Consider the following 18,126-nt stretch of genomic DNA (forward strand, 5'->3'; position numbering starts at 1 on the left):
ATATACATATATATATATATATATATATATATATATATATATATATATATATATATATAACATGGGATGTAACTGATCCATCCCACTGTGGCGTTGCCTTCCTAGGGTTGTGATATGGTGGGATTTTTGTACTAAATTGCATGAACAGGGACAAACAGTCCCCCAGAACCCATTGCTCTGACTACCGGAAACACGTCCACTTCATTCCGCTATCCCCTTATGAGGCCCCGAGGGAGAAAATTTTCACTTTAGGGGTGGTATACTTCTCTTGAGCTTTGTCTTGCTTGTATCTTTGAACTTGTCTAAGCAAGTTCTAAACGCCAGAGAGTGTGGTCCAGAATCTGTACCCCTTCACAATAGGCATGCGCTGTTGGCCGTATGCAGCTTTTGTTAGCTTTCCATTCCTTTTGTCCTTTCATTTGCTTCTTACTGTCTTTCCCCTTGCTGTGAATCAGTCACATTAAGTTATATTCTATGTATTGCTATCACCCAATTTTCTTTTAAGAGTTATTATTTTTCTTTTGTTGATGGTTGTGTGTGTGTTTGCCTTTGTGTATATCTGTGCACCACAAGAGGTCCTGGTGATCTTGGCGGCCAGACCATTAGATCCCCTGGAACTGGAGTTACAGGAGGTTGTCAGCGTCCTTGTAGATGCTGGGAACTGAGTCCTTGTCCTCTGGAAGATCAGTAAGTGCTCTTAACCACCGAGCCATCTCCCTAGCCCCCTAATTTTCTCGTTAAAGATGATGTGTATATGTTTATGTGACTGTATGAGGTAAAGTTATCAAGTTGTCGCTCCCCTAACCCCAGCCTCTGAAACAAGATCTTGATTTGAAGCCTGGACTTGGTATTGAACTCTTCTGGGGTGATATTCATGCCCAGGGGGCTGGAGCAGTGGCCCAGCAGTCAAGAGCATTTACTGTTCTTGGAGAAGACTCTGGGTAAGTCCCCAGCACCTGCGTGGCTGCATTGGCCACTGGACTCAGAGTCCTCTTCCCTCAGCCTCCTGTCATTGTGCCTGGTCCGAGTTCCTCTTTACCACTCACAGACTGGACAGCATGTATGAATGGATATGTCATCCATGCTTGAAACTGTGAATCATGTGCTTAGACTCAACATGACCTGGTCATCAGGAGTTGCCCCTGGGAAGCACCATAGGTCCTCTGTTGGTAAATGTGCTTAGAGGTTGCATCTACTGTGTCTGAGTGGCCCTGTGGACCTATATGTTGGGTTCTGTGGATTTAACCAGAATGGAGCTATGGTCTGAGCTCTAAAAGGATTTACACTACAGTGAAGGAGAGAGATGGAACAGATCCAGATCAGACTTAGGGGAATGTGCGGAGAGTGAGAACAAAAAGGAGGTACCTTACCCTAACCTGATCTGAAGCAATCACAGCTTTCCTGCTGCTGCCCTGTCAGTAGCCACACAAGCTCAACACCAAAGCCATTTTCATCCTTCTTCCTTCCTGCCTACCTCCCAATCCCACCCCCAAATGGAGCTGTGTTCACTCACACGCCACATCTTACTGGGGTGTCTTAGAGCTGCCTCCTCTATTCCTGTAGCCTTGGAAGGAAGCTTGTAAGTCTTGCTGACATGGCAAACCCAGCTCTCCTATATCCATTGTAATTGTGACATGCGCTACTGGCATTTAGACTATTCTGTGGGGCCAAGGCCCTTTCACAATCCTGGTTGTGTGCTCTGGTTGTGTGCCCTACTTCACCTGGAAGAACTGTTATGTTAGCCTTTATGTTACTGTCCTGAAGTTCACCAATTACAAGTTCAGGTGCTTGCTTATCTGCTTCCCTGTGATTACATCAAATGTCATTCCTTTTGAGACTTCCTGAAGAAGAGCTGCGTCTGGCTTTGAGCTGTGGCAGCTGTGTCTGGTGTCTTGGAAGGCACACCTACTTCTGCTGTGTCTGTGCTATCAATTAAGTTCGTGGCTTGTCTCCTCTTAGCTGAAAACCCAGGAAAGGCCAGATCTGGTTATCTGACAGTTGGTGCCTTCTATAGAATCTGGGAGATCTTCTGAGCCTAAAACCAATAGATGGCTCACTTTCTATTCTGTGGAAGCTGTGTATTGAACAGGACAGACGAGTAAAGGAACTTGCCTGGTGCAGTTTGATTAAGGTTTTTAAAGAGCCAGTGAACCTGCTGTGTAAGCCCTGGGCCATGGCCACAGCTCCTTGAGTTGGTTACATGCCATGAATGAGAGCTTCCTTCAGGGACCCGGACAGGAGAGAGCCAGAGGTTGGTTTTAGAGTGTGTAGTTGTGTTCACACTGAAAGAATTAATAGGTCGGGAAGAGGAGCTGGTTACAGATTAGAACCGGAGTTCTCAACCTGGGGGCCGTGACCCTTTGGGGGTCAAATGACCCTTCCACAGGAGTTGCCTAAGACTATCAGAAATGCACATATTTACATTATTATTCATAACAGCAAAACTACAATTATGACATAGCAATGAAAATGATTTTATGGTTGGGGGTCACCACAACACAAGGAAAGGTATTAAAGGGTAGGAAGCTTAAGAGACACCGGATTAGAACATCACGTCTGACTCTGAAGGAGTAAGAGTCTCATGGGTCATTTGAGATGTGAGACCTGTGATGTTTTGAAAGTCATCCGGTTGAGGCAGGAACCAGATTAGGAGGACTGTAGATTATAGCCACTTGTTTCAGAAACTAGAGAAAAGAACAGGAAGTAGGCGGTAGTAACTCGAGCCTTATGCAGAGTCCTAGGTGTGGATTTGAGGCATAGAAACTACACATCGATTCCTTAGAAACTGTTAATAACGTGGCAGTCACTGAGATCAGGTTTAATTCACTTGCCCACTCATTCATTCATCCAACTCCCTCACTAAGTAGCTGCCTGCCAAGCAGCCTGGCGTCTTCTTCCTGATAGTCAAGTGGGACAGGAGTGCTGTAACTGAGTCTTAGGGTGAGTCAGGGCACCAGGGATAATAAGCCACGGTCGTATCTTCCTTCAGTTGGAGGGAGAGTTCAGGTTTCTTTCCTTCCTTTCCAAGGAGAGAGTGCAGGCCTGGTGCCAGATGCTTCCGTTCACGTATCCCAGAGGCCACAGGGTGTCATCACCGTGAGCGGCAAGAACTTTTATTCAACTCTACGTCATTTTTTTATGGTCACAACAGGTGGAGTGGAACCCCAAGCTTTTAGAGATCCCACCTCAAACTCGGTTTGATTACACGGTCACCAATCTAGCCGGGGGCCCGAAACCTCATTCTCATTACGACTCTGAATACCGCAAGACCACCTTGAGGGTGAGTGGCACTGGGAAGCCCACGGCAGAGCTGCAGGGATTCTCCTCTGGGCTGAGCTGAGCCGCCGAGTGAGCGTCCAATCTTCTCTTTGTCTGTGCCCCACTTTAGGGTGGCATGTTTGCTGGGCAGCTGACCAAGGTGGGCATGCAACAGATGTTTGCCCTGGGAGAGAAACTGAGGAAGAATTACGTGGAGGATATTCCCTTCCTTTCACCAGTCTACAACCCCCAAGAGGTCTTGTGAGTCATAGACAAGGGCACACATATTCATTTAAGGTCTTAGCCATGAATAACTCGTCTGGACCGACCCCCCACCACTCTCATCCAAGATTTGGGGGCACCAGATCACCACTAAGCGATTACCCTTGGGTCATAATCTTCTGTGAACAGGTAGTCACTGAAGGCCATAGCCATTGCCTTTCAGGTCCTTGGGGGGCAGCTAGTCTGTAGAGAGGAAAGGCTTTCTCCCCCTGGGACCCAGTGTGTGGTTTTGAGAGGCGAACAGCTGCTCTGTTCCCAGCTGTTCTGTTCTCCGTTCCTGTGTGAGCATCTCTGCCTCTGCATGTTCATGTCTCTCCAGTATTCGCTCCACCAACATGTTTCGGAATCTGGAATCTACTCGGTGCTTGCTGGCTGGACTTTTCCAACGTCAGAAAGGTTTGTGTTGTATTCTGAAAGTCACCCCTGTGCCAGGGGAGCTCGCTTCTCCTCACTTCCGAAGCCTCCCTTTCTCTTCCTCCATGCCTGTTCTCCTGACCCCTCCTGCACTTATGGCTTCTAGTTGGTCCAGTTGTCAAGGGTCCTTCAGCATCACCATCCCCCCAGTACCACCATCCAGCCTTCCGTTGCCCTCGCCAACCTGACCTCCACAGTGAGGAGTTAGATGTCCCTCTGCTTCCCAACGCCTCGGGCTTCTAACCGAGTTGTAGAGGGTGGCCCTGCCCACTCTTGTGAACAGTAGTGAGGCACTACTGAAAAACGGGTAAGGAGCACGGTCAGCGGAACCCGAGAGTGCTGCCGTTGCTCTGATCTTAGTGATAACCCCCAGCCTAGTCTACTCGCTGTCAGCATGCTCGGCTCGGCCTCTCTTAGTTGAGCAAGGTGTCAAGTTTGAGTCTTCATGTAATCAGGGAATGATTGTTGTAGTCGTCAGTTTCAAAACTTTTCACTAGTGAGGACTGCATTTCTTATTTCCTTCCTGGATCCTATGGGAGGCCTGTGTTAGTCACCATCACATCCCTGTGACCAAACACCTGACCGAAACATCTCAAGGGAAGAAAGGTTTATTTTGGCTTGAGAGTAAAGGGAGGCTGCTGTGGAGAGGAAGCTGTGGCAGAAGCAGGGCAGCAGGAGCCTGCTCAGCTCCTCGGTCCCCATCTGTGGCTTACCGGAGTGGGAGGCGGTGAGTGACACATTGTGACGGGCTAGGCTGAGCCTGAGGCAGGCGTAGCCTCCCCTCCCAAAGCAAAGCTCACTCCCTCTGATAATGTAACTGCCAGCCAGGCTCACCTTGTGAGTGCTCTGTGTTCCCACACCCCTTCCCCCGTCTAGGGAACAGATGTTCAAAACAGGAGCATGTGACTCAAGCCCTAACAATTCAAACCCACCAAGTGAGGCCACTTTTTTTGACATTTGTAATTGATTCGAATCCGCATGAAATCACTCTTGTGAACATCAGATAATCGTGACCTAACTGGTAGTAGGACCTTAGGTGCTGCTGCATAGCAGAAATCCTTGTTTGGCTTTTGGAAGTATCTTAAATGGAAATAAAGTTTCTATCAAATTTTGAATGACAGTAGGCCCTTCAGGGCTGAGGAGGTTGACCCTACCTCTCAACTGGTTTGGGTGCTGCTACGAACTCTGGCTGAAGCCAGCCACTTCACACACTGTGTATCTAGCAAGCCAAGCACACAGGGCAGGCTGCCCCTTTGAGGGACCCCTCAGACTAGGGAATGATCCGTGAGGCCCGATCTTCTGAAAGTTCCTCCCTGGCACACCACCAAAAAAACAAATGTCCCCTTCCCAGAGACACTGTTGGTGACTCGGGAGGAGGCCTCTGAGCAGAGAGTAGCCTGTGATAAGTCACTGTCTTGACCTATGGAAGTGAATTGGGGGAAACAACCAAATAACCCAAATCTGATGAAGCGGGGACCAGCTAGTGTTAGGATACCCACATGCCAGTCCTGGTTGTGCCTGGGGTAGGCCATCTTTGGAACAAGTCAGAAGAGCACCGATCTGATCCAGGTCTGTGGCCCAGTAGGAGGGTGTGTGTGCTAGGCAGAGCAAAGCTGTTAACTTTCTTCAGTGCTTGGAGGAGAGCCGTGGGCAGAGCTGGGGCAGGAACTGATGCTAAAGTTGACCTTGACATCTTCAGCCTGGGTTGTCTCTGTAGACAAAGGGAAGTAGAACGCAGAAGTGGGGGTCTTGGAAAGTGAGCTGAGCCCCCTACCACCTGTGTTTCCTCTTTCCTTCAGGGTCTGCCATCATCCATACCGATGAAGCAAGCTCTGAAGTCCTGTACCCCAACTATCAGAGCTGCTGGGTCCTGAAAGAGAAGACCAGGTAACTCAAGCATTGCTGGGGATACTCAGGCCCTTCTGGGCTATGCTAAGACTGTAATCCAGACCAGAAAGAATACGGTTTCCAGACAGATCTGAGCTGTGCATTGGTTTCAGTAAAACAGGTAAAAACCTCCAAGGGTTAGGATTTGGAAACTTTAGCCTTTTGTTCTAGCACCCTAGCTCTTGGTAACTTGCATTACAAGTCTTTTAGTTTCTTAATGTGTTCATCTATAAAATAGGAATAATATTGCTAACCATACCAGATTGTTGTAAGGATTACACGAGATTGTAAACGCTGAACAAAATTACATTGTGTAAATTACTGATCGCTGTGCAATAATAACACAAGAACCTGTGGGTTTTGGCAGGGACCGGAAGAAGGCTGCCATTTCGCAGCCAGGCATCTCAGAGGATTTGGAAAAGGTGAAGACCGGGGTGGGCATCAACAACGGTGATGGCGTGGACTTCTTTGTTCTCCTGGACAACTTGGCTGCTGAGCAGGTAGAACTGTTTCCCCAGGGTCCTGGGTTTTGGGAGCCATGGGGATGGGCTGGCTCCTAACTTGGAACTGACTGGAAGCCCTTCTGGTCTGCAGGCTGCTGTAATGGGGTTTGTAAATGGGGTGCATGTGAAGACTGAAGAGCCCAGATCAACGGAGCAGGGATAAGAGCAGTTAGCTGACCCTCACACAGGACCCAGACAGTTCTTAATCAGTTTCTGGAAGTTCATTTCCCAGATTACCTGGCCTGTGTGTTTGGGAGTGGGGATAGGTAGGGCTTGGTTATGAGTAGAGAGTATGTTAAAGTATACCCATACCGTTTTTCTATGTGTATATGTGCATGTATGTTTAGAAGCCAGAGGACAACCTCAGAAGTCTTTCTGCAGGATACATCCACCTCAGATTTTTTAGACAGTCTCTAACTGAGCTAGATTAGCAAGCATGTTTGACTGTCTGGCCAGTAAGCTTCAGGGATCTGCCTGTCCCTGTACCCCACGACTGGAATTGTAAGCTTGTGCCACCTCAGCTGGGGTCCAAATGCAGGCTCTTGAGCCTGTGCAGCAAGCAGTTTACGGAGTGATCTATCTTCCCAAGCTAAGTTTTGCTTTCTTCAAGACAGGATCTAGCTCTGCAGCTCAGAACTGCCTCAGATCTCTACTTCAGACCCCCAAGTGTGAGGGTTACAAATGTGGGATACCCCCATGCTCTCCTTGTAATTTTAGCATTTTTCAGGGTCCATAACCTTTGGGGCCCCTCTTTATTGTGTCACATCTTAGAGAGTCTGCATGAGTGCTAGCATATTTTAAACTCTGCACTGGGTGGGGTCCACAGGCCTGTAATCCCTGCATTTAACATGCAATGCAAGAACATCAAAAGTTGGAAGCTAGCCTGGCCTACACAGTGAGATTCTTCCTCAAATAACTATATTAACATGTTTATATTTAAATATTGGACTGATGACATGGCTCATTGGATAAGATGCTCACCTCCAAGCTGGACAACCTGCGTTTGATCCCCAGAGCCCACATGGTAGGAGAGAACTGATGGTCATGAGTTGTCCTCTGACTGTCACATGCTCACTGGGGCAGTGCATTCTCTACCTCCTACACTTGCACACACTTCCATGTATCCACACATGTGCTCTTACATGTATACACACAGTTATATGCTTACACATGTACACATGCATGCACACACACATGCTTACATGTATACACACATACATATATACACATAGTTACATGCTTGCGCACACATGTATATACCCACTTACATGTATATATACAGTTACATGCTTACACATGTGCACACACATGCTTACATGTATACACACAGTTACATGTATGTACACACATGTATATGCACATATATACACATGTGTGCATATGTACACACAATTGAACAACCAATTAATATAAATTTTTGAGATATCTGTAATCTGGTTAATCCTTTAGATTATTTTCCTCAATTTGGTTTTGTTGGGTTATGAGGTGCCCTGCATATACTCGAGGCTCCAGCTGCTCAGGAGGTGGGATGTGTGAAGTTTGACCATGCTGTTGTGGGTGTCCGACTATGTGAAGCCTCAATTCCCCGCTCTGGGGTGGGGGAGCACAGTCTGAGGTTCCTGGGGGCAGCCAGAGCTGGCTTGGGTCTAGGCCGAACGGGGAAAGAGAAGAGAGCTCTGGCTGGGTCCGGCGGGGAGGATCGTCCTTGGTTTGTCAGTAGCTGGCTTGGCTTGGTGGAGGCCTTGGCTGGGAGTGTTGAGAGGCCTCCTGTGGGAGATTAGACGGGGCTCTTGAAACAAAGATCTTCTCCATTGCTCCCCACTGAGGATCCCGATGAAAAGAGACAGTCTGTGGTTTTAAGACATTTATTGTCATGGCGGAGAGTGGCGATGAGTAAAACCGTACCCCACTTCTCAGGGTGGTCCTGAGGTAAATACCTTTTGCAGGGAGGAGTGTCTGGGAAGGGGAGTTTATTGGTTAAGCCTCTAGGCCTTTAGGTACCTCATTAAAATGGAGATCTATCTTGAGGCTATGTGACCTGTCCTCACGTCTGCTACCTGTGGAAGGGCTTGGGGCATTGCCCTTATGTGACTGATGACCACAAACTATGGAGAGCTGTGGCCTAGTGCCAGGAGCCTGGTGTCCAGGAGTGTGGCAAAACGCCTACTGTCCCTTGTAGGGTTATCCCCTGCAGGGTCACCGGGGTTTCAAACCTTAGCTCAGCCAGAGACCAGGCTGCCTTTCACATTCCTATGTGATTTATCCATAAAATCCTCCTATGTACTAAAAATATATTATACATATTACATTTTATGAATGCATATAACATTTTATGTAATATAAACATGTTATTAAAATGCATTGAAATGTGTATTACATTCCATGCAGTAATAGCATCACACCGTGGGAGGGCTTCTGTGAACTGAAGTGCTGATGCCCAAAGACAGTATGCGGGCTTTATCCTTCTCTTACAGAAAGGACACTGCCCCCAAGCATCAGCGTGCCTAGTGCTCATGTTTATTAGTAAATGTGGGCTTATATGGCAAGGGTTCGTGAAAAGTATTTATATGGCATGCAGTTGCTAAAATCATTTTAAGAAAAATAAAAATCAAATGAAATTTGTCAATTCCTTGACTTATATTTTATTCTTCATTAAAAATTGTTAGTTTTTTAAAACTTGGAGTGCATGGGAGCCATCATGGGGTATGAAACAGTTTTTACAATTCTGTGCCTATATGGAGCTAGAGAGATGGTTCAGCTATTAAGAGCACTAGCTGGTCTTCCAGAGGACCAGGTTCAATTCCCAGCACACACAATGTCTATAACTCCAATTCCAGGGGATATGTGCCTATAGATCTGTAGATCTACAGGGCCTGAGGACATAGGCTTCCCAGGAAGAAACCCGCCCCTACGGTTTAATGGAAGCTAATTGGCATCCTTAGTAGGCAAGAAGTGTTGTCTTGTGACATCACCAGTGACTCTTACAGGTACACAGCCTTCTAAACTGCCCGGCCCTGGAGAGATTCGCCCAGCTGATTGAGCAGAGAGCTGTGGACATGGCCCTGTACATGGTGGAACAAGAAGACAGGTGAGGGGTCAGGTCAGGTCAGGTCAGGTCGTGCTTAGTCAGTGGCAGAGGTGCATGCTTTTGTGCTTGCATGCCTTGGGGCAGGGCAGTTTCAGCTCTCAGCTGGCACCTCTGTGTGAAGAGGGGAAACCCTCTCTGCTAGCGTACCCTCAGACCTCTGCTCTTACTGGGGTGGTAACCTGTACCTCTGTTCCTGTTACCCAGAGTCCAGAGTGTCAGACTCTTGTTTTACCTTTCAAAAGACAGAGGTGGAGGGAGTGGAAGGAGGAGGAGCCATGCTACAGTCTTGTTGGTCTTGATTCAGTTTACAAGTAATTCCCTGTTCTCACTGCCTGGGAGGCATCTTTTGCTGCTGGACAGGGTTTACAGAGCCCTCCTTTAATCCCTGTCACTGCTTGAGAGGGAGAAGCACTGGGCTGAGAGAGACTGGCTACTTTTCCTGGGCTCATTTGGCAGATGCCAGAGAGAAGACTTGGTCCCAGATCCTCTGACCAGTTTGCTGCATCTTGCTGGTCCTTGTGATTCCATTCTGGAACACCCATTGCTTTTCTTTTTCTGATTAAGAACATCCAGTTTGCACTAAGAATAGGTGGAAACAGTTAGGCCAGAGTGAAGGGATAATCCAGGACTGTTGGCGGGAGGGGAACAGTTAATGTTTCAAGAATTTGGAGGGTCGGTTGTGTAAGAAAAGAGCCCCTGGTCAAGTTGGCTTGGAGTCAGCATGCCTGCCTGTGTGCTAGCCTTGGGCATGCAGAAGTGCTCCAGCCAAACCACTCACTGTCCTCCCTCCTGCCAGTCCACACATAAACGTGCTCAGTAAATACCTCAGGCTCTGTGGGCCATGCCTGGTCTGTCGCGGCTTCATTCCTAGGCATCGTGCAGCAGCTATGGGTAACATGCACACGAACTGGCCAGTGTATGTTCTAGTAAAACTTCATGAGGCCAGGCAGGCAGCTTGTATCTGGCCACCGCAGCACTCTTCCTTCTGCTCCGCTGGTCGTTCTACTTATATCAGTTTCACAAAACTGATGTGTTCTTCAAGGACAAACGGTACAACGTCACAGTGCAGCCTGGGTTGTCTGGCCTGTGTACCTGGCAGGCACTGGCCACATGCAGTGGCTGCCCCTGCCCCCTTCGGCCATTGCTTACCATTCCTTCAGCTATGAAGGTGGCAATTTCCACAACAGACTCACACCAGTCACGCCAGCCTCCTTCTCCCTTGTACAATTAAGTATTTAGCATCCTAAGAGTAGTAGGTTGTGTTTTAGTTGGGGGGGGGGGTCTCCCTCCCCCGGTAGAAGTGTGAGGCACAGCTACAATACATCTTTTGTCACTTGGCAGCCTTTCTCTGCTATGCTCCTTACCCTGCGAGTTGAGTTACCGTCACTGCGACGAGATGACCCAGATGAAAAGGGATGGGAGCTGGACAGGCCTGAAGAAGAGTCCTTATGGCTCAGCTCCAGAAGTTAGAGGTGGCTGGAGGCTCAGGCAGCGGGCGCGCCTCCTTCCCACTGCTTTGTCTTTGTGGACTTCTGAGTCTTGTTCCCTCTACCCTTCCCAGCTCTGCTCTTTGATTCCTCAAGGTGTAGTTTGTTTTTGTTTGTTTGTTTGTTTGTTTACATTTATTTATTGTGCATGTTCACATGCATGTGTAAGCTGTGTGCACAAAGCTATGTATGATGTGTGCACATGCATGCATATGATGTATACAGATGTGGATGGGCTTCCTTCCACTGCATAGATTCCCCATTTCTAACAGGCTTAGAAGTAAGTGACTTTACTCTCTGGGCCATATCTCCAGCCCAGGGCCCACTCCCTTATAACTCCCTGAGTGTCTCCATCTCGGCTGCATTCATGGTAGGGGTATATATATCCTGATGTTTTTGTTGGAAGTTCTTGTTTACAGAGAACCCTCAAACTTAATACCATTTCTCCCCCTGCCCTTGCTGTGCCCCCTGCATTACTTGTCTTTTCTTCGCCTCCTCTGACTGGGCTCCTGAGGTCCTAGGAGGCAGAGCTGACCCCTCTCCTGAGCGCTGAGTTCCTGCTGGGTACTTGAATGTTATTCCCGCTTCACAGGGAAAGCATCCAGATGGCAGTGGGCCCATTCCTACACATCCTGGAGGGAAACCTGCTCAAAACTGTGGACCCTACCACCGCACCCAGCAAGACCAGGTACCTGGCACAGTGAATGCTTATGAGAGCTGTGGGGGCCTCTGGCTGTAGGGAGGGACCAAGGGTAAGCGTCAAGAACCAGGCTGTGGGTGGCTGGTGCTTACAAGGCCATACACTCCCAAGCAGGTCACAACCTTTTACCTTTCTTCCTGCTGTGGCTTTCCTTGAATGTTTTTATTTTAATGTCTCAAAGTTATTTTTCTTTTCCTTTTTAAAAACTAACTGGATGTATGGCAAGTACATTAGCATCACACTGGTCTGATACTTTGATGGTCCAAAACAATGATGACTCGGCTTGAGTCTTTCATTTGGTGTACAGAAAGTATGATCACTGTACCTTTTAAAACATTGGAAACAGCTTATGGGCTTATATCCCCACTTTCACAGGCTAGGACCCTGGATTTGGAATGCCATGTGTCCTGGGAACTAGCTTCACAAATTGTGGTTTGCCAACAGTGTCGTAGCCTGGAGACTTGTTTAAGTCTTAGGCTCCTCTCTGTCCTGTCCAAGCAGAACCTGCATTTTAATTAGATGTTCCTTAATATTCAGTACTGCCAGGGCGTGAAGAGAGGGGAGGGCTCGAGATAATACAGCTAAAAGCCTGCAGTGGGTGCGAGAGGTGCAGGGAGCTGAGTTCCTAGGGGTGAAACAGGCCTGGAACTTGGAGCAGCATTTCCTTTTTTCCTTTTTTTAAAAAGAATATTTATTTATTTATTTATTTATTTTGTGCATGTGAGTACACTGTAGCTGTCTTCAGACACACCAGAAGAGGGCATCAGATCCCATTATAGATAGTTGCAAGCTACCATGTGGTTGCTGGGAATTGAACTCAGAACCTCTAGAAGAGCAGTCAGTGCTCTTACCCACTGAGTCATCTTTCCAACCCCAGCATTTCTAACAGTGAAACCGTGCCTGTCCGTCTCTGGCCATCACACACACCTGCATGGCATCTCCTGTCCGTCTCTGGCCATCACACATGCCTGCATGGCATCTCCTATACCTTTTGCTCCTTGCCGCTCTCCCCCTTGTGCTGGTCTCCTAGCTTGAGAGTCAGTAAAGTCCTGGACCATGCTGAGGAGAGAAATGTTGGCATCAAACAGATACCATAAAATGGCTTCTTAAATTACTGGCTAAGGCTGCCTGGGACATGTGTTGAAGACCAAGCAGCTTAATATATGTTTGAAACTAATTAAAATTTCCAAACCTGCAAGGAGCAGGAGTGACCCTCCTACACTCACGTAGCCAAGAGTAGGAAGAACATCAGTCATGGGATGGCAGGACCCAGAGGAAGGAGAGAGGTAGGCCACACGTTTCTCACCAGGGGAGGAGTGAGTGAGTGGGCAGGAAGGCAGAAGCGAAGAGATTTGCTCCAGGGGTCGTTCTTCTCCGTGAGACGTGAGAGTGGGAACAGGCTGTTCACCATCTGCTCCAGAGGAGTTTTTAACCAGCTCAGCTGACTGCTAGCTGCCCCTTGCTTCTGAGGCACCTGCTGTTATTCTCTCAGAGGAGACAGGCAATGCCTTGGCCTCCTGGTATCCTGATCCCAAGGCCAGCAATTGTAGAGAATCATTTCCCTTTTGCAGAAAGATGTACCTCTATGCAACACATGATGTAACCCTCCTGCCCATGCTATTGGCCTTGGGGATTTTTGACCAAAAATGGCCCCCATTTGCTGTTGACCTGACCATGGAACTCTACCAGCACCAAGAATCTAAGGAGTGGTTTGTGCAACTCTTTTACAATGGGAAGGTAAGATCTCTGAGGCGGGAGTGGGTGGTTTAGTGTCAGATGTCTCTTCTCAAGCCCAATGGAGTTCCGAGTGGTAGCTTTGGCTGTCTGAATTCTATGAGCATAGGGCAGTGTTGGCCTGTGGTAACAAAGTACAACATGGCCACATCTCAGTTCTATTATAGATCTCTTAGAAATAGGGCTACTCTCCAGCTCTCCTGAGTGTGTCTGCCAAGCTGTACCTTCTCACTGTGAGGCCTGTTTCAGGAAGTCACAGAGGTGTCTTGGTGCCCTGGCTGACCCAGCATTGTTGATGTCTAGGAGAGGAACTGTGTGCTCTGCAGGGATGGGACTATTCGCTCTTTCAGCTCAAGGCCAGGACTCTGCTGAGGCCTCTCGTCTAGTCAGTCAGGATGCAATGCTTTTTTTAGTCTGGAAACTTGGGTCTTCCTGGCTGTTACATGTGTGCTCATCCATACTGTGTGGCTGAGCCTCTGGGCTCAACTGAGGGCAGAGGGTGGAGCTCTCTGCAGACCTGCTGACTTCTGTTTCTTTTCCAGGAGCAGGTACCAAGAGGCTGCCCCGACAAGCTCTGTCCACTGGACAAGTTCTTGAACACCATGTCAGTTTACTCTGTAAGCCCAGAAAAATACCGAACACTCTGCTCCAAAACACGAATAATAGAACTTGGAGAGTGACTTGTTTACACAGACAAGTTGATTTTTAAATAAAGTGCCTTTATATAAAAGAACATCATGTTGAGATCAAAGTGGGGGGGGGTCTCTACTCTGTGACTTGATTTTTAATTTTATGTCTATGAATGTTTTGCCTGTATGTAAATCTGTGTACCGCTTACGTGATGCCCTACAGAATCCAGAAGAGGGTATTAGATTCCCTGGAACAGGAATTAGTTAGAGATGGTAGTGAGCTACTTTGTGTAGGATGCTGGAAGCCAAACTTCCCCTGGAACAATAGCCAGTGCTGGTAACCACTGAGCCACTTCTCCAGCCTCATGACATGATTTCTAAGGTCAAAGCATTGGTGTGAGCCTAGGGAATTGTGACACTTTGGGACTCCAAGAACTTTTCTTCTTGTGTTACTCAGGCCCTGTTAAGTCCTGATTATCAGAAAAGTGGTGGGTTCTACCTTCAAGTTACTGCAGTTCAGTGGAGAGAAACATAAGTAGTCAGTGGCTTATAGGGCAGTGTCTTAAGCTAGGACAGTGTATTATGTGCAGTGTTCTGAACATAGGAACAGGCTTGCTCCTTCTGGTAGGGGTTACACAGACAAGCTAAGGAGCCTTCTGGGGAAATGCTGTCTTGGTCAAAGTTGACACCGGAGTAGTAGTTAGGGTTAAATTCAGCATTCATGAGTAAATACAATACAGAATGTATATAGACTTAAGGACGGGATTCGCATGATCATCTCAGTAAACAGAAAAGCCTTCTGGCAAAGTCCAGCATCCCTTCATGATTAAGGCCCTGAAGAAACTGGGAATAGAAGAAACATACCTCAACACAATAAAGGCTGCGTATGACAGACTTATAGCCAACATACAGTAAAGGAAAAACTAAAAAGTCAGAAATAAGACAACCACGTCCACTCCATTTACTCAATATGGTGCTTGAAGCCTTCGCTAGAGCCATAAGGCAAGAGAAAGAAAAGAAAGGCACACAGATAGGCAAGGAAGAAGCCAGATTATCCTGTGTGCAGATGGCATGGTCCTATGCATAGGTGACCTAAAGCCCCCCCCCCCCCCAAGGAAACAAGCTTAGTGCAATAGGATACAAAATCAGCATTCAGACATCAGCTGCCTTTTTATAAAACAATGACAGAAGACAGGAAATTAGTCCCAATCACAATAGCCTCAGAAATAAAAATGGTTTTAAAAGTAAGAAAACTAAGCAAAGAAATGAAAGACCTTGTCCTGGTTAGATTTTACTGACAATGTGGCTGAGCTAAGTCACCTGGGAAGGAGGAGTCTCAGTTGAGGAATTGCCCAGATCAGATTGTCCTGTATCTAGGTCTGTGGGGGATTGTCTTGATTGCCAGTTGTTGGGGAGGGCCCAGACTATTGTGGGCAGTGCCACTCCTAAGACAGGTGATCCTGATTGTTTACAGAAGCTAGTTGAGCAGTAACTAGAGGGAGCAAGCCAGTAAGCAGCATCCCCCATGGTTTCTGCTTATATTCCTACCTTCCCGCCATGATGGATTGTATAATACCTGGAAGTATTAGATGAAATACACTCCGTCCTTCTCAAGCCACTTTTGGTCTTGGTTTGTGACAGCAACGGAAAGCAAATGAGAGCAGACCTCTACACAGAAAACCTTAAAACACTGAAGACACTAGAGGAAGGGCTTCCCATGTTTGCCAGTCTGCAGTATTAATACTGTGAAAACGGCCATACTACCAAAAGCAACCCATAGATCCACTGCAACCCGTCAGAACTCCAGCGACAAATCTTCACAGAAACAGAAAAGACAACCTAAAACTTACAGAAGCACAGAAGACCCCAAATAGCCAAAGCAATACTAAGCAAAAAGCAGTACGGAAGGTCCCATAATATGTCAAGTTACACTACAGAGCCATGGCATCAAGACCAGCATGGTACTGGCACAAAACCATGCATAAACCAACGGAATGGGATGGAACAGAAGGCCAAGACAAACCTTCCTGGCTGTGGGCACCCAATTTTTGACAAAGATAAAACATACACACCAGAAAAGCCAAACGTCAACAATTCCGTGCTACAAACACTGGATATTCACAGGTAGAGGAATGAAACTAGATCCTTAGTTATCACCTCGTACAAAAATCAAAAGGGAGCAATGGCACCGGAGGCCTGAAACTTGGGTCTGTCAGTGAGAGGAAAACATGCAGAGAGAGGCACCAGCCAGGGTTTCCTGACAAGTACTCCAGCTCAAGAAAAAGTTGCAAACGATGAAGAGGATTGTATGAAATTCAAAATCTTCCTCAGATAAGAAGCAACGAGAAACAACAGACAGGGAAGAAACCTTTGCCAGGCTGACAGGGCACTAATGCCTCTAAAGAACTCAAAAGGAATTTAACACTATCACCTAACACACACCTCACAACCCTCTGTGTTGGTTTGAATGAGAACGGGCCCGTAGGCTCGGACACTTGATCCCCAGTGTCCGTGATGGGAATTTTAGGGAAGCATTAGGAGGTGTGGCTTGTTGGGAGAGGTGTGTCACTGGGCATGGGCTTTGAGGTTCCAAAAGACACCCCTCCCCACCTCCTACCTGCAGTTAAGGTGTTTTAAGAATTCTTCAGCTGTTGCCACCATCACAGACTCTACCCTCCAAAGCCATAGGCCCAATAAAAAAATAAAACTTTCTTTTATGAGCTGCCTTGAACATGGTCTTTTTTTTTTTTTTATCACAGCAATAAAAAAGTAACTATGAACAGCTCAATAAGTGGGCAAGCACATAAACAGTAAAGTTTGAGTGCCTTAAGTATAAGGGGGAAAAATGCTCAAAACTCCTAGCCCTCACAAACAGAAACCCCACACTGTGATTTCATCTCATCCCCGTCAGAAAGGCTGCAATGAAGTGGACCAGCAGCAAATGCTGGTAAGGATGTGGGGAAAGGAACCCATCCACGCTGCTGTCGGGAACAAAAACTAGTCCTTGTGGAGATCTCGGAGACGTTCCTCTAAAACCTAAAGCTAGATCTGTCGTACAATGCAGCTGTACCACTCTGAGGTGTGCCTCGAAGCGTACCACAGAGACACCTGTGGGTCCACATTTTCTGCTGCTCCATCGTTCTCCATCGGCTAAGCTATGGAACCAAACTAAATGTCAATCAGTGGAGGAATGGGTCAGGAATATGTGGTATGCATACACAAAGGCGTTTTATTCAGATATCTACAGAACAAAGGGATATTTGCAGAAAAATGAATCAAGCTGTAGCAAATTGTATTAAACTATCAAAGCCATTTTCAGAAAGATAAGGTTTTTTTACATGTGGGTCTTAGAGTGTATATATATTTTTACATGTTGATATAGTTATAAAGATAGATGACATGAAACTAGAAGAGGATTATATAGGAAAAGAAAAGCAGAAAGGGTAAACAGAGACAAACATACGGTATGATTGGATGAAAATATCCACGAAGCCTATTACTATAATATAATGAATATACACGACTAATAATGAAAAGGTAGGGACCTGATCAATGCTGAGTATCACTTTTGATTGGGTATCTAGTAATGCCCGCAGCTGCTGGTAATCCTGCTTTCTGGTCTGCAGCCCCATTCTTTCCCAGCACCAGTTTTAAATATGATGCTTTCAAATCACCAACTTCTCAGAGAAGCCCTCAGGAAAGCCTCCCTCATCCCTGCTGTCTGTGTGACAGCTGCGCAGATGGGGAGCCCAAGCCAGCCATTCTCAGCTTTAGACTGTCATGTCCCCTTGCTTGTCCTGCCGACAGAATCTTCCATGACAAAAAATCCCTTTTCTCCTAACACTGCTCCCACAGGCTTCCCTCTCGCCCAACCTGAATGGAAGGCGCTAACGCCATTCCTCTAGCCACTAACCAGGAACCTGCCAGTGTGTCCTCTGAAGTGGCCCTATGCTGTCAGTTAAGTTCTGTCATGCTACTAGTCTATTTTTATAACCCGTTTATGTCTCTCCATCTTGTCTTCCATGTCCTGTCTGTCTTTACTCTGCTGCTTCCTGCAACCCTTATTTCACTAAGAAAGCAAACCAAGAAGTGTGCACATCTCGGCACGTCTGCTGGTCTGCGTTGTGTTGCAGCCCCTCTCTTC

The 18,126-nt window shown here is 47.1% G+C and overlaps 1 protein-coding gene across 1 annotated transcript in view; it reads left to right on the forward strand.

Annotated features, from left to right (window-relative positions):
- The window catches only part of Acp6 (acid phosphatase 6, lysophosphatidic), a 17,804-nt gene extending 3,709 nt beyond the window's left edge, over positions 1 to 14,095 (forward strand). The window contains exons 2-10 of the mRNA XM_021157977.2: positions 3,152 to 3,280; positions 3,389 to 3,519; positions 3,860 to 3,936; positions 5,754 to 5,841; positions 6,209 to 6,341; positions 9,332 to 9,432; positions 11,512 to 11,607; positions 13,191 to 13,356; positions 13,896 to 14,095. Of these exons, the coding sequence (XP_021013636.1) occupies positions 3,152 to 3,280; positions 3,389 to 3,519; positions 3,860 to 3,936; positions 5,754 to 5,841; positions 6,209 to 6,341; positions 9,332 to 9,432; positions 11,512 to 11,607; positions 13,191 to 13,356; positions 13,896 to 14,033 (1,059 nt within the window). The 3' untranslated portion in view covers positions 14,034 to 14,095. The remainder of the gene's footprint in view (positions 1 to 3,151; positions 3,281 to 3,388; positions 3,520 to 3,859; positions 3,937 to 5,753; positions 5,842 to 6,208; positions 6,342 to 9,331; positions 9,433 to 11,511; positions 11,608 to 13,190; positions 13,357 to 13,895) is intronic.
- The last annotated feature ends 4,031 nt before the right edge of the window (positions 14,096 to 18,126 follow it).

This window comes from Mus caroli, chromosome 3 (assembly GCF_900094665.2).
Source record: "Mus caroli chromosome 3, CAROLI_EIJ_v1.1, whole genome shotgun sequence".
In the NCBI taxonomy this organism is placed as follows: domain Eukaryota; kingdom Metazoa; phylum Chordata; class Mammalia; order Rodentia; family Muridae; genus Mus; species Mus caroli.